Source organism: Oreochromis aureus, linkage group 10, assembly GCF_013358895.1.
Source record: "Oreochromis aureus strain Israel breed Guangdong linkage group 10, ZZ_aureus, whole genome shotgun sequence".
Lineage (NCBI taxonomy): Eukaryota > Metazoa > Chordata > Actinopteri > Cichliformes > Cichlidae > Oreochromis > Oreochromis aureus.
In genome coordinates this window covers 800459-816528 of record NC_052951.1, presented here as the reverse complement: position 1 = coordinate 816528, position 16070 = coordinate 800459, and the positions used below count along the sequence as shown (strand labels likewise).

The window sequence follows — 16070 nt, the reverse complement described above, 5'->3', positions numbered from 1 at the left end:
CAGAATGGTAATATTTATCACTTATATTGCTTTTAGTCTATGACAAGAGACCCTGGAATAATCTGTTTGTTTGTTTATAACAGCAACCAAGAAAAGGGCAGAGCAAATAAAGACAGGTGGTGGTCCTGCACCCCTCGTCACACCCTTTTTGTACTGTGATATTTATTGACATTGTGGGTTTTTTTGTGTGTAGTTTTACATAACACTCCATCACTTTTACCTGTTCCCATGCAAGGGGTGACTGAAGCATGCACAGTAAGTCGGGAGTAAGTATATACAGTACAGTAAGTATATATATATATATATATATATATATATATATATATATATATATATATATATATATATAGGCGAGTGGCTCCAGCAGATCCCGGGAACAACATCGGAGATCTCTGTCCAGAAGAGCGCAGTCCTGGGAACAGCTAAGATACTGCGCAGGACCCTCAAGCTCCCAGGCCTCTGGTAGAGGACCCGAGCTTGAAGGATAAACCGCCCGCAGGGGCGTGCTGGGTGTTGTTGTTTATGTATATGTATATGTGTGTGTGTGTGTGTGTGTGTGTGTGTGTGTGTGTGTATATATTGAGAGAGAGAGAGAGAGAGAGAGAGAGAAAGTAAATAATACCCTCACGGGAGAATCGATATCTCTCTATGAGCACACCGTCGCGCTGAGCTAAAGGATCCTGTCTATCCCGCAATATACGCTAAATTCTGTAAACTCTCCTTATCAATCTTGCACCTTCCTTTCTCGCGTACAAACGGACAGGACATGGCTGCGACAGACTTCCCAAATCCACCTTCGCTTTTATAGTCGTGGTCTCTCATCTTGATTGCACGTAGTAATTTACTATTACTACCCTAAAATATGAATTACATCTGACATGATCTACTACATGTAATAGAATGATTAATAGTACATTTCCCTTTTTTTCGGAAATGACCTGTATGTATCTGTATGAAATCAATAAAAGAATCAAATACTGCATTATCTTTAGTTACATTGATAATATTTATTTATGGAAAAACAGTGGCGAAATATCGCTCTTGCTTTCATATAACTGCAGCGGACATACCTGAGTGGCCGCGATCTAATCCTGTTTACATAAAGTAAGCCTGCTCCCGAGCAGGTTTACGCTTACGGATCTGTTGCTATGACAGCAAGTCCCAGATGAGCTTCGGAGAACCGAACGATCCAAGATCACGCGAAATCGTCAACAATCAAATCCAGCTAACTTACTTAGCGAGGTACGAAGAACGGGCCCCAGGTCTGGGGTCAGCTTTAACGTCACTCTGGGTTCTTGGCTAGCTTACCGTTAGCATGCTGCCGAGTTGTTTCTGTCGTGGAGCAGTCACCACTTTACCATCACGCTCTCATCCTTCTGTGCAGTAAAAATGAAATAAATGTCCGCATCCACGCTGGATACTGTGTCACGATTCCAGCTGATCGTAACCAGAGTGCAAGAACTGACAGGCAGGCAGACTAACGACTCCAAGGAGCTGGACTACTGGGAACCGGTTCACGATTCCCATCACTAGTTTTCAGTAGTGATCCTGATGGCTGTACGCGTACATCCACACCAGCAGGTGGCTGTAATGCAGCAGTTCGTTGCTGAAGTCTCCATTTAAAAAGTTTTCTTATGGCAACTAAGACCGGAAGTGTGCTCACCATGCCGGTGTGCTCGCGCAGTTCGGCATGGGTGCTCGCTACATTCAGGAGGAGTCTGTTCGCGCTGTCGGTCGGAAAGGCAGCGCTTAGCCGGCCAGGAAGTCCGCTGTTAGCACCAGCCGCAGGTCAGGCATCAACAAGAGGCAGCATGTCAGCCACGGGCATGTCCCAGAGAATGGTGTGGGTGGACCTGGAGGTGAGTCACGTCGTGGGAACTGTGGTTATTGCTACAACGCACTAAACGCTTTGCTTAGCCGTTGAATGTAACGGTAAGCTGTGGAACTAGATGGCGCATATAGCGCTGGATGCTGGAATAGTTGTGTGAAGTGTCCAACGAGCTGTAGGCAGTCCACGCAGGTCATTTCACACGGGTGAGCAGACTTGAGCTGCTGTTCTCAATCTGTCTGTGCTGTTTATAATGACAACTACGTCTGTCTGTCTGTGTGTGTGTGCGTGTAGATGACAGGACTGGACGTTGAAAAGGACCAAATCATTGAAATGGCCTGCCTTATTACGGACTCTGACCTGAACATCCTGGCTGAGGTAATGTGAACGTGAACACTGGAGCCTCTGCTCTTCTCTTTGTCATACAAGTTCAAGGCAGCCGTTGTTTTTCTCCAGGGGCCAAACTTGATCATTAAGCAGCCCGACGAGCTACTGGAAGGGATGTCAGAGTGGTGTAAAGAGCATCACGGAAAGGTAAGCTGGCATTTGTTCAGGGACTTGTACCGCTGGGCATTAATGTCCCTTAAAGCAGAAATACAGATTGGTTTTCTACGCATCTGTCAAATGTTTGTGCTGGAAAGCACCTCTGCAAGAAAGCAAACTAATCTAGAATGGTAATGGGAACGTGCAGCTCCTTACAACCATGGCCTTTAAACCATAGCTTGCGCACAGATGTTCCCGGCTCGTACACTCTTATGAGTCTCTGAATCAGTCTCTTCTTATTCATCGTAGAGATTGTGGAAACGCATGTTCTTTCTGCTGGTTGCACAGTGCCATTTGAATATTCGCTGCGTCAAAAACACTGATACTAAAATTAATATCAAATGAAGATTGTTGCAACAGTATCAGTGCTAACAGTGACGTCTTTGTCTCCTCCAGTTTGAAACGCACATGCACAAAATTTAATCTTAAATACTGTAACTGGAAAGAATTAGTTGAAAACTATGAAGTTAACATTTTCAAAAATTACCTCATCATTACTTGTGTTTTCACAGGACGGGGTCAAATCTTCCCCACGATAATGATATTGAGTGTTTTTTTGGGGTCTCACAGTTGTGTTTGAAATTCCAGTGCAGTAACAACGCAGTAGCACTAATCAGGGTCTTTACTATTGTAGGGTCCTTACCTTGTAATATGAAGCACCTTGAGGCGACTGTTGTTGTCATTTGGCACTTCATAAATCAAATTGAATTGACGCTTAACGTTAGTGTTTTGGTTGCTGCCGTGGTGGTCGTTCTGGAGTGACCCTGTACAGATGAGCGGGTGGCGTGTGATATTATGGGCTGTTACTCAAGCGTTCTTAGGAACTTGCATTTAAACTTTGTGTTCAATACACAAAAACCTTTACTGGCTAATTAGTGTCAATTAACAGATTAATAAAATCTAAAATATTCACTCACCTAAACTGAAATGAAGGTTCTGGCTCTGGTTAGTATAGCACATCAAGTTTGATACTTGTCACTAGGGATGGGTATTGATAAGATTTTTACGATTCCGATTCCATTTTCGATTCTGTTTAACGATTCGATGCTTTATCGATTCTGTTATCGATTCTTTTTTTTAAAAAAAGAGAACACTAAGGTCGATTAGCTTAGAACTTTGTTTTATATCTTCTCTTTGAACAAGATAGAAATTTAGGAGTAACATGGCCTTACAAACCCAACAGTGAGATCTTAAGAGATCCACAGCCTACGGCTCTTCAATGGGGTGTCACAGGGTCCCCGGGGAAAAAATTGTAAATGTAAAATAATAAAATAAATATTCTTCTGTAGCAATAACAAAGTATAACATAAATTATTCTGTAGCAATTAATGTCCCTGCCTACAATTAAACACATTCACTTACCGAAAATCGGGGGCATCTGCTGTGGCAAATGGGTGCAAGCCTTTGACCACAAACTTAGTCACTGCTCGGTGACATTCGTCTATCCTGGCCTGAAAGGAGACGCTACCGGTAGACTGCAGCGACAACTGCCAGCGAGCGCCAGCCAGACTCTGTCTCTCTCATCATGGTCACCTAAATGCACAGTAATGGCAGGTTTTGTAATAAGGCAGATCGCGCTAACATAATATGCACTGTTAGTTGATTATTTACCTGCCGCATTAACGGGAGAGGACGTGCAAACGTTACCGCTGCTGCTGGGTTGAGATTCACGGGTCCGGAGCGGAATTAAAAACACGACATTCATTTAAGGTCATCGCGTGTTTTGTGAGCAAATGCTTTTGCATATTCGTAGTGTTTCCTCCTTTAAATGAAATATCTACTTTGCAAGTATTGCAAGTTGCCCTGTTGTCATCCGTTCTCGTAAAGTATAACCAAACTTTTTAGCGTTTGAGTCGCTTAGGCGCCGTGTTTCCTGCCAGGTAAATGATGCTCCGCAACGTGGTGACGTCATTCGGGGCGACTGGAATCGATAAGGGAATTGTTTGCAAAAATGGCAAACAATTCCAAGGAATTGAAACAGTGGGAACCGGTTCTCAACAAGAACCAGGTTTCAATACCCATCCCTACTTGTCACATTACTAAAGTCATTTTTATGTTCCAGTTTCTCACAGGCTCATAGGTAACTGTACAGGTGAGACCTGGCGTTTGCCTGTAGGACAAATTCAGAACATCAAGGGTCTGCTCGAGATTCCAACTCTTAAATTTGCTTTGATATTGTTTCACTGAAATTCTTGAGATTCAAAGAGATGTTGATGTGAATGAAGGTGGCCATCATTAGGCTGGCAACGTAACACAAACCCATTAAAAAGATTAGCCTCTTACCTAAGGGTGGTCTTTAAGTTGACAAAAGGTAAGAGGTGACCAGTGTACTGTGGGACGTGTCGTATCTCCCACAGTACACCGGTCACATCATTGTCATTTCAAAAATAACCTTTTTCCCCAATCTGGCGTTTAAGTCTGACGTCATTTGCTGTTTCCGGGTCTGAAACTCCCCTTCAGGTCCCAAAGTCAAACGAACACTGTGGCATCACTGAGAGTTAAAAACTGTCTAAATTCTTTCATCTTTAATAAAATGATCAGCGTTGCCGCTTTACCAGGTGTAACAATTAAGTTTAACATCCAGGCATCCATGAAAACAGAATTTATTACATTTAACAGAGTTAGCAGTTAGCAGGAAGTTAGCTCGCTAGCTTCCACCTAAACATGATATAGCATGTTCTGACTGAGAGATTCCTGAAACATTCAAACGTACAGCTCTGCTATCACTTCCAACATAAATGAAGACCGAAAACTAAACAGCAGTGACGTTTGTAGGGTTACTGAAGTTGGGCTAGCTGCTATATAATGATGTGCTACGTGACCGCTAGCGACACAGCTATGTTAGCATAGCATAAACAGTGAAGCTGGAGGATGAACGCTAACTTTTTTCCACTCGATAAAAGTTAACGTGAGGGTTCCCGATGGTTAGGGACAAATGAAATCGCATGGCAGGATGCTGTAAACGGACCAAACTTCAGTCAGGAGAACAACTGAGATAATCCATCCACAATAAGAGGTTAGTCATTAATATACTGCTGCATGGGCTGGGCTGTAGTTACATTGGAAGGGTTTAAAAACTGAGAGAGGCCGACAGTGATCACTGACTGTTTTTAGGGGCTTGTTCAGATTAAACAGAACAAGATACAAAGCATTAAAACATGTTAAAAACATAACAGCCTTAATAAACACAGAGTCGTTTGGACTGAAGCACGGTTCATACGTCATCACTTAAGGACCAGGTTACCAGTGTATGAACTTTACTATCGTTACATTCAGGTGACAAAATCCACATACTTAACTCCAAGGTTTGAGGTATCAGGACCCAAAACAAAATCTTCTGATCCTCTGTAGCTCTTAAAATGAGATAAATGCAGCTTTGCACAAGAGCATGACATGCGACACCGTGTCAAACTAACGTTAAACCAGAATGTAGACAGTGTGTAAATAATGACGTCTCCCTTTGCTGCTTCAGTAGGTATTAAGAGATTAAGTAGCACCAGGTGCTGCTAATCAATGGACTGATTAATCAGAAGTTTTGACAATTTGCTGGTCTGGACATCAGCGATGATCTTACAGAAGCAGTTGGTGCGACCCATCAAATCATTTAAAGTTCATCATTTTACAGTGAGAAAGATTCAGGGAGGTGCAGACAGTTACCAATCTTTCCAGAAGTCAGTGTTATTGTAACCTCAGGTTGTGCAACACTGAGAGAAAACCCAGACACAGCAGTTCAGATTTTTGTATTTGTGATCACATGCCTGCTTTTCCTTTCCACTTTACTGTTGTCTTGTGTGAACAATGAGGTGTGTTTTAAAGTGAAGTAACAAAGTCTGTTGGTGTAATTGTGTCTCAGTCAGGACTGACCCAGGCTGTACGGGACAGTAAAATCACCCTGGAACAAGCAGAGTATGAGTTCCTGTCCTTCGTCAGACAACACACACCACCTGGACAATGTCCCCTCGCTGGTAAACTCTGATCTTTCTGTTCATGTCCTCAGAACCAAGACCTGGGCACAAAGTTATGATTCTGCATGTCTGTCTGTGGTACTGTGTGGGTGGCTGGATTATGCCAAGCGTCTCTGTAATGACTCTCCGGTGAAGCTACAGGAGGTTGAGGAGAGCCAATCGTCAGCTTAGCTTTTCTAATTGTCTGAGGTTTCCATTTGGGTAGCTGTGATTACTCTAATTAGATCAGGGGTGGGGAACTCCAGGCCTCGAGGGCCTCAGGGCTCGCAAAATTTCAAAATCTCTGGTAGCCCTTGGGGCAGGGACTCTTCAGTTTTTGGTAGCCCCAAATAAATTTAAGTAGCCCGAATAAAAAAATAGAGCAATTTTTTGATTGATGTTTTGTTTCCTGTTTTGTTTCCGTTACAATGTTATACATTAAAGTATAATATTGTAACGGAAACTCATTAATCAAAAAATTGTTGAAACACAAATTACAACATTGTATAAAAATTACAATCATCAACTCAAATACTTGGTTCTAATTGAACAGAAATTTCTATGAACTTGTAAGAACTGTGTGAATCAGTCTGTGTCAGATCCTGAATCTGAAATTTCCACTGAAGTCAAGGGTAAGAGGCAAGTGGAACCAAGATCGAGGCCATTTGCTTTTTGAAGTTTGCAAAGACTGCTAAATTTTGCCAGTGGTAGTTCACTCTTTGCAACATAGTACGCTGTTCTAAACAGATTTTTCAGGTTTATTTTCAGTATGTTATTTGCAATTGGTGTTTGTTCTGGGAAAGATATTGCAGACTGAGCAATAATGCATTTCTTGCATTTCTCATGGGTTCTAATGGGGGTCTTTCTTAAAATTACTGGTCCCAGTAACAAAGGCGCTTGTCGACTCAGAAATCGAGGGAAAAGCAACAACACACCCGGCAGAACATTATGTTATTTACAGGGGTGCACATAAGTGGTCCGCATGTGCACATTCGCTGTCAAAATAAAAGACGCGCACCAGATAAGAAGTTGCAACGTGCGTTTGCGTCCATATAAAAGGCGCTGTTTTTGTCCGCTAGAGTGGGATTTTCACGGCACATTCTGCACCACATCTCTGTGCGTTCATCATTTGTTTGAAGCCAGCTCACCTCCTGCAACCACTTTTCAGAGAATACGCGCTTCTTTTGTGGTTCGGACTTCTTCTGACATTTCTTTGGAGGTGGAGGAACACCAAAGTAATTGCTTAAAGGAGCTTCTTCGACATCTTTAAGAGTTCTAAACAAATGTCTGTCCTTCTCCAGAAAATCTTATGTACTCAAACGTGCGTTGCAACTTCTTATCTTGTGCGCGTTTTTTATTTTGACAGCGAATGCGCACCTGCGGACCACTTATGTGCAGCCCTGGTTATTTAGCTTGTCATATTGCAGCCACAGAAATTCTTTTGTCCATGAAACTATAAAGCTGAGCTTTCTTTTTGCCTTATAGTCTGATTTGTCATAACTTTTCCGTTTTGTGGTAGCCTTTTCTTTGGCTGTCACTTCTTCACCCTGACCTGTCTTATTTGGCTCAGCAGAACTAAAATATATATCCTGCTGCTTTTACACACGCACTCACATAGCGCTCAGCGATTCTCTGCGCGATCAACCTCTCACATGTTTAAGCTTGCTGCGGGAGATTTCACTTGTCATGTTTGCACAGTAAGCTAACGACTGATAAGACGATGTCAGAGGAATTGGTGCGCAAATGATCGTCACTCACCAATCAGTGCCGCCGCTCTCTACACACCGTTCGCGCGATCGCAAAGTGAAAGCAAAAAACAAGCGCAAATTCAAACGCGATTTCAGTATGTCACATATTGGCAGAGGCTCATCGATGCCAATGACATAATTACTCAGCTACATTTCCGAAAGAATGCAAAAGCATTGACACATATTTTTCCTTCCTATGATAGCCCGACGGGCAGGGCTGAGATAGATTTTGGTAGCCCGACTGGAAAAATCGGTAGCCCCGGGACGTCGGGCTAGCGATTTTGCGAGCACTGGGCCTGCATGTTAGAGCAGGGCGATATGACCAAAAATATTTATCACGATATACTTTTGAAAATTTGCAATAACGATATAACTGACAATATAATTGACACTAGACAAAATACTTTACAACTCCACAACTTTATTTGTGCAAAAAACCCCATCAATGTATTTTCACTTAAACAAGCAGCTGTTTTTTATGTGCATTAAAGTTATATAAAAATGTAACAGTGCAAATTCCTCGCTGACAGTTTAACCAAAAGGCATTTCCAGTGCAAAATGGCCGACATGTCCTCAGCATAACAATGTAGAATATCCACAAAACTTAAAAAGAGGTTATACACACACAATACGGTAATACTATGTTGAAGCACAGTACGTATCACTCCGCGAGGCTCCTGCCTGCGATAGCCGTAATGCTCCGACAATCCATCAAGCGGTGCGGCTTCGTAGCTTAGCAAAGTTGTACTAAAACATTTGACAGATTTTCGAGCGCCGTGTACATAAAATCGTTTCGAGGTCAGTAAACACAACCAGAATTCATACATAGGGCACGCGGGATTATAAGGGACACTGTTGATTTTCAGAAAAATCAAAGGATTGATTTTAAGTGTGACGTATTTTCCAAACAACACGGTAATAACGACGGCCCGCTAGCATGCTCTACCAAAAATAGTGCTTTGTTGTGTATCTGACGGACGAAAGCTAAACCAGTTCCACACCACTGAAGTTGCAGCATTTTTAAAAACCAGTTCTGGTTCATGCGTTTCATTCAACGATCCACTTTCGCCCTTCTCATTCTGCGTCGCCGCCATGTGTGTATGTAAACAAAGGCACTGCGCATGCGCGTTTTACCCATATTCTATCGCGATATTTCATTTTCCTATCGTTGCCCAAAATTACACTGGTATTACCGTGAACGGTATGATATAGCCCAGCCCTACTGCAGGTTTTAGATCTCACCCTGGATCAAATGTTCATCACCAGGCCTCTGGAGAACTTGAAGACATGTTGAGGAGGTCATTTAGCCATTTAAACCTGCAGGACACCGGCCCTGGAGGCCTGGAGCTCCCCACCCTGTGTTAGATAATGCACAGTGAGCTCATGAAAGGGATTAACATGCTGAGTGTGAAAGGACTGAGCCAGGTGTCAGTGTAGTGATCGGTTTCTTCTGCTTCACCCTCCTCATACTGGACTCAAAGCTCAGACTATACTGTAGATCATGTGTGTAACAGCAGCAGCAGCACATGTGCTGGTGTCAGTGATTGGCTTGAGGAGTCATGCTTGTGATTTGTTGTTCTACAGGTAACTCTGTGCATGCAGATAAGAGGTTCCTGGACAAGTATATGCCACAGTTCATGTACCACCTTCACTACAGAATCATCGACGTGAGCACCATCAAGGAGCTTAGCAGGCAGGTGACTTTAGGACATGTAAACTGTGAGAGTCGTTACAGCCAGGCCGCTTTGCATGAACTGACCTCAGAATAATCTGCCGCATCTGTCTCTCAGGGTGGCATCTTCATGTGGAGAGCCACTGTTAGTCACAGGGAGTGTGGGTGGGTGTGGGTGTGGGTGGGGTGGGGGGGACTACACCCATAAACATGAATGTGTATTCATTTCTAATTTCCATTTCCTAATCAAACCCTTTATAGAAATGAATGCCCACGGATTCATGGCTCAGGTATTTTAGAGTTTACCGTGTTTGTCATTTCGACAAGCCGCACTCACTTACGTGGTTTCTCACTTTGATGTGAACTAAAGTTGTGAGAACAGTTTACTGCAGTTAATACACTGCTGCAGATCATTGCAAAGAAAAGGTTGCATGGCATTTTCATCTGCATGCTGCCCATACATGAAAATCATAAATGTATCAGTACGATTGACTTTTTTTCTATAAACACTTTCAGACGCTGGTTTCCAGAAGAATACAAAATGGTGCCTCACAAGAAAGCAACACACAGGTAAATAAAAAGAAAGCTGCATCAACATAAATATGAAACGGCCGATGCGCTTCAGTTTTATTTATACAGCACCAAAACCCAACAACAGTCGCTTCAAGGTGCTTTAGATTGTAAGGTAGGCCCTACAGTAATACAGAGAAACCCCAACAATCAGAAAACAGTTGACATCGGGAAGGAAAAACTCCCTTTTAACAAGAAGAAACCTTCAGCAGAACCTCCGGTTGGGGGTGAGGCAAGGAAGACAGGATAAAGACATGCTCTGTAAGAGAGACAGAGATTAATAACAAGTGTGATTCAGTGCAGAGGGTCTATTAACACATAGTGAGTGAAGAAGAAACACCCAGTGCATCATGGGAATCCCCCGGCAGCCTACGTCTATTGCAGCATAACTAAGGGAGGATTCAGGGTCACCTGGTCCAGCCCTAACTATATGCTTTAGCAAAAAGGAAGGTTTTAAGCCTGATCTTGAAAGTAGAGATAGTGTCTGTCTCCCGAATCCAAACTGGAAGCTGGTTCCACAGAAGAGGGGCCTGAAAACTGAAGGCTCTGCCTCCCATTCTACTTTTAAATACTCTAGGAACAACAAGTAGGCCTGCAGTGTCACAGCATGAGCTCTCTATAAGAGAGATTGAAGATTGCACCTGATTATTGAAGATCTTGGATGAGATGTTGAACAGAATAGTGTACAGTCAACCTTTCTGTTCCTCTAAAATAAAATGCGTCTGTGCTTTTGTTTAATCTAACTTCATGTTTAACAGCACTGCTGTACTCAGCAATGAACTCCTGTATACTGTAAATATGCTATACTGTCACTGTGACCAACAGCCTGATGAGATCCACGCACCAATGAAGCTCTGAGCTCAGTCTGCTCTCACCATGAATCCAAGTGTTTTTACACTTTTTGTTTCCACTGTATCCTGTCCAGCAGTGAAAAAACGCTGTTGTTTAGATCATTCTTAACAGTTCACTGTTTTTCAGCTGTGCTGGCTTCATCAGTCTGCACGTCACCTTTACATTAGTGCCAGTCAAGACTCTGTGAAAGCCACAGCATCATTAGGCAGAGCCGCGAGCAGGGAAAGTATTATGTGCTATATGTGATATTCAACAGCAGATTAAGTGAGTGTTGCAGGAGGTCAGAGTTCTTTTACTGTGACTTCTGGTAGCTCTGGTCAGGTCCTGTATGTAGAAAAACATCTATACAGACCAAACTTTGAGAAGAACATTACAGGGAGTGCAGAATTATTAGGTAAGTTGTATTTTTGAGGAATAATTTTATTATTGAACAACAACCATGTTCTCAATGAACCCAAAAAACTCATTAATATCAAAGCTGAATGTTTTTGGAAGTAGTTTTAGTTTGTTTTAGTTTTAGCTATTTTAGGGGATATCTGTGTGTGCAGGTGACTATTACTGTGCATAATTATTAGGCAACTTAACAAAAAAAACAAATATATACCCATTTCAATGATTTATTTTACCAGTGAAACCAAAATAACATCTCCACATTCACAAATATACATTTCTGACATTCAAAAACAAAACAAAAACAAATCAGCGACCAATATAGCCACCTTTCTTTGCAAGGACACTCAAAAGCCTGCCATCCATGGATTCTGTCAGTGTTTTGACCTGTTCACCATCAACATTGCGTGCAGCAGCAACCACAGCCTCCCAGACACTGTTCAGAGAGGTGTACTGTTTTCCCTCCTTGTAAATCTCACATTTGATGATGGACCACAGGTTCTCAATGGGGTTCAGATCAGGTGAACAAGGAGGCCATGTCATTAGTTTTTCTTCTTTTATACCCTTTCTTGCCAGTCACGCTGTGGAGTACTTGGACGCGTGTGATGGAGCATTGTCCTGCATGAAAATCATGTTTTTCTTGAAGGATGCAGACTTCTTCCTGTACCACTGCTTGAAGAAGGTGTCTTCCAGAAACTGGCAGTAGGACTGGGAGTTGAGCTTGACTCCATCCTCAACCCGAAAAGGCCCCACAAGCTCATCTTTGATGATACCAGCCCAAACCAGTACTCCACCTCCACCTTGCTGGCGTCTGAGTCGGAGTGGAGCTCTCTGCCCTTACCAATCCAGCCACGGGCCCATCCATCTGGCCCATCAAGACTCACTCTCATTTCATCAGTCCATAAAACCTTAGAAAAATCAGTCTTGAGATATTTCTTGGCCCAGTCTTGACGTTTCAGCTTGTGTGTCTTGTTCAGTGGTGGTCGCCTTTCAGCCTTTCTTACCTTGGCCATGTCTCTGAGTATTGCACACCTTGTGCTTTTGGGCACTCCAGTGATGTTGCAGCTCTGAAATATGGCCAAACTGGTGGCAAGTGGCATCTTGGCAGCTGCACGCTTGACTTTTCTCAGTTCATGGGCAGTTATTTTGCGCCTTGGTTTTCCACACGCTTCTTGCGACCCTGTTGACTATTTTGAATGAAACGCTTGATTGTTCGATGATCACGCTTCAGAAGCTTTGCAATTTTAAGACTGCTGCATCCCTCTGCAAGATATCTCACTATTTTTGACTTTTCTGAGCCTGTCAAGTCCTTCTTTTGACCCATTTTGCCAAAGGAAAGGAAGTTGCCTAATAATTATGCACAGCTGATATAGGGTGTTGATGTTATTAGACCACACCCCTTCTCATTACAGAGATGCACATCACCTAATATGCTTAATTGGTAGTAGGCTTTCGAGCCTATACAGCTTGGAGTAAGACAACATGCATGAAGAGGATGATGTGGACAAAATACTCATTTGCCTAATAATTCTGCACTCCCTGTATTTAACTGTTTAGCTCACTGCATCTGACTGGGTGATGGCTCATCTGCCTGAAGGGAAGCAATACAAGCTAATTAATCCTGTCTCAGTGTAGAGGCTTAATTCATGTAAATAATAATAATAAGAACCATAATGATGGCCCCTGCTTAATGCTGTCAGCTGTTAGATAATGTCGGTATGAAATAGCTCAGCAACAAAGACTTCTCAAACATGGACACTACTTTCAATTGGTTTTTGGGTGGTTTGCATAAAATGACAAGAATGTGGTGGTAGAGCACAAACTGTGTTTATGCCAGGCACATCTGTCCACATCTGTATACAGTCCATATTCCAAAAAACGTCTCCTTGTCTGCTCGACAGGCCTGGTTCTCTGTGTAAAGCAGGGGTGGGGAACTCCAGGCCTTCAGGGCCGGTGTCCTGCAGGTTTTAGATGTGTTCTTGATCCAACACAGCTGATCTGAAAGGGTAAATGACCTGCTAATTAACTAATCATGAAGGGTGATATGTAAAACCTGCATGACACCGGCCCTCAAGGCTTGGAGTTGGACCGCCCTGGTGTAAAGCTAGTTACACAGATGCTATATTGGGTTTAGCTTGGACCTGCTGAAATATGGAAATATGAAAAAAGACATCATTGTGGGAGCATATGGTGCTCTAAAACCTGTACAGTGAGGGGAAAAGTATGTGATCCCCTGTTATGGTTGCACACTTCCTGAACTCAGCAGTCAAACAAAAAAACAAAGCACAGAGGACCTTTACATTTCTACCACAGGTGCATCTGTGAGGAGGGTTAGGGGTAGCACTGGTGTTCATTCTTAATGAGGACAATAAAGACACGTCCTCATAAGGACAGAGATTCATATTGCTGTGTGGTAATTATGAAATGCATCTTGGGCCATAGTGATGAAGTAACACGGACATAATGAAACTTGTAGTTAAACAAAGTTTCTATGGGGAAGCAACCTCGTGCATTACTTGTTAAAAAGTGTCACGGCCCAAACACATTACTCTGAACTGTTGTAATGTATTATTTTGTAATAATAATAATTTCAGTCTATTATGTGATGTTAGTGGACTATTACACAGTCCAAAAATGGAAAAGGCCTCCACAGCCTAATCTTCAGACTTTGCTGTTCATATTGCTTTTTTGGACATGAAGCTGACATTCTGATAGGCTAATGGAAAGTAGTTCATGTTTTTAAAAAATCTTCCACCATAAATATAAGTTTAAACAAACACGCAGCCTGAGCTCATTTGCAAAGTGTTTGATGTCCTTCACAGGGCGTGGAGCTGGGCTTTTAGGTGGGAGCCACCTTTGCAGAATCTTGTTTTAATCCTGGAACGAAGTGTATATGTGGAGGCGAATGTAGAAATATCCACAATGGTAAAGTTAAAATGGAGGTTTTCTTCTTTAGAGCGTTGGAGGACATCCGGGAGAGCATCAAGGAGCTGCAGTACTACAGAGCCAACATCTTCAAAGCGTCAGAGAAGAATCGCACGATTGTTGAAAACGGAGGCAGCAGTATGAGTTAGCACATAGAATGAGAATATAGTCTTCAGTGTTATTATCATATCGCCATCGGTTTTCATTTGTGCATTTGCGAATGCCCAATAATCCTTTGTTAGAATATTGTTAGTGGTAAATTTAGAGGTTTCATTGAAAGAAGCAAGCAGCAGTTGTTTTTTTGTTTTTCTTTTTAGGAGAAATCCTTTTTCCAAGTTCATGATAGTGATCTTTGGTAGATTGGATTTTTGTGTTGATTGAGACAGTGTCTGATCCAATTTTCAATTGTTCTTGTTTTGAAAGTGAAACCAAATAAATCTGGTTGTCCCTGTGGAAAAAGTTCTTGTTTCCTTACTGTCATGTACCATATGATGCAGGAAATGGGAGCAACTATAACAGAAAATACCCAAATATTTGTTTATCCATTTCAAGTTCTTTATTTTGAATGTCATGTGGTGTACATAACTGGAAATGCAGTGCAGTGACATGTTGGAATATTTAACATTTTGTCTAAGTGAAGTGACGGACGTCAATGTTAAAAACTCAAATGTCTTCATACTGTTACATTTCTAACAGTACAGTAGTTTTATTTTCTAATCATATGTTTGGAGCCTTTATTGGACAGTGGCAGCAAAGGGCCACTGTGGGTCAGATTCAAACCCAGCTCATGTAGCATGTGGTCACCTGCTTACTGAGCTAAACTGGCACCCATATAGCAGGTTTGAAAAGTCGTTGTGTCATTGCTGACTGGTGACGTGAGTTCAACATAAATGGAAATGATGTGTTACTTGTTTGAGTCAGTAAGTCAAAGCTCATACACAGTATGCAAAGAATTTACAGCAGGGTGGTGTTAGCTTAGATTGCAGAGTACAACTCGGTTTAAACTGATTTAGGCGAAGTGCGATGTCTTTGAAAGTGTAAGAGAATCTTTTGAATAAATGGAAAATGCTTCAAATCAAGACCAGTAAGTTACAAATACCTTACTTTAAATTCAGTGCACAGTATGTACTATTATATAAACCTGTGATGTTCGACAGCCATTGCATTGCAATCCATTGTAGCAGCTCTGCCATGAATTCTTTACATTTTAGTTTTTTGTTGACATTTTAAAAATGTTCATTTTAATTTGTTTATTTTTGAGGTAATATCAAAATCCTTCAAAGACACCAATCTTATCAATGCCTCTAAGGCTTTATTTGTTAAGTTACATTGCAGCCATTCGCTTTGGTCTTGTCCAAAGGACATTGTTGCAGCATGGTGTTTTTTTTACCACCTGTCATACTGGGTTTGGTTTACCAAGCTGCATTATTCTTCTGTATAACCCCTCCCAGATTGATGGGTAGCAGCAATTGCTTCTCTAAGATCATTGTTGATGTCCAAACCAACAAACTGCCAGAGTATTGACTCAAATACTTTGGTATGAAGATGCACAGTAAAGAAGGTCAGACATCAACTAGGGAGAAAGTAGAAGGACAAAC

General features: G+C 42.0%; 1 protein-coding gene across 1 annotated transcript; it reads left to right on the top strand.

Annotated features, from left to right (window-relative positions):
- Positions 1 to 1480: 1480 nt before the first annotated feature.
- smfn (small fragment nuclease) lies at positions 1481 to 14931 on the top strand. Its single transcript, XM_039618872.1, has 7 exons — positions 1481 to 1859; positions 2123 to 2206; positions 2285 to 2362; positions 6225 to 6336; positions 9648 to 9756; positions 10252 to 10305; positions 14504 to 14931. The coding sequence occupies exons 1-7, from the start codon at positions 1635 to 1637 to the stop codon at positions 14619 to 14621; spliced, it is 780 nt and encodes a 259-aa protein (XP_039474806.1). The 5' UTR covers positions 1481 to 1634; the 3' UTR covers positions 14622 to 14931.
- Positions 14932 to 16070: the final 1139 nt, after the last annotated feature.

Bases quoted from the DNA above. Each gene is read 5' to 3' on its own strand.
- smfn (XM_039618872.1), top strand. From the start codon at position 1,635: ATGGCAACTAAGACCGGAAGTGTGCTCACCATGCCGGTGTGCTCGCGC. The intron at 6,337-9,647 runs GTAAACTCTGAT...GTTGTTCTACAG, and splicing joins TGGACAATGTCCCCTCGCTG to GTAACTCTGTGCATGCAGAT. The intron at 9,757-10,251 runs GCAGGTGACTTT...AAACACTTTCAG, and splicing joins ACCATCAAGGAGCTTAGCAG to ACGCTGGTTTCCAGAAGAAT.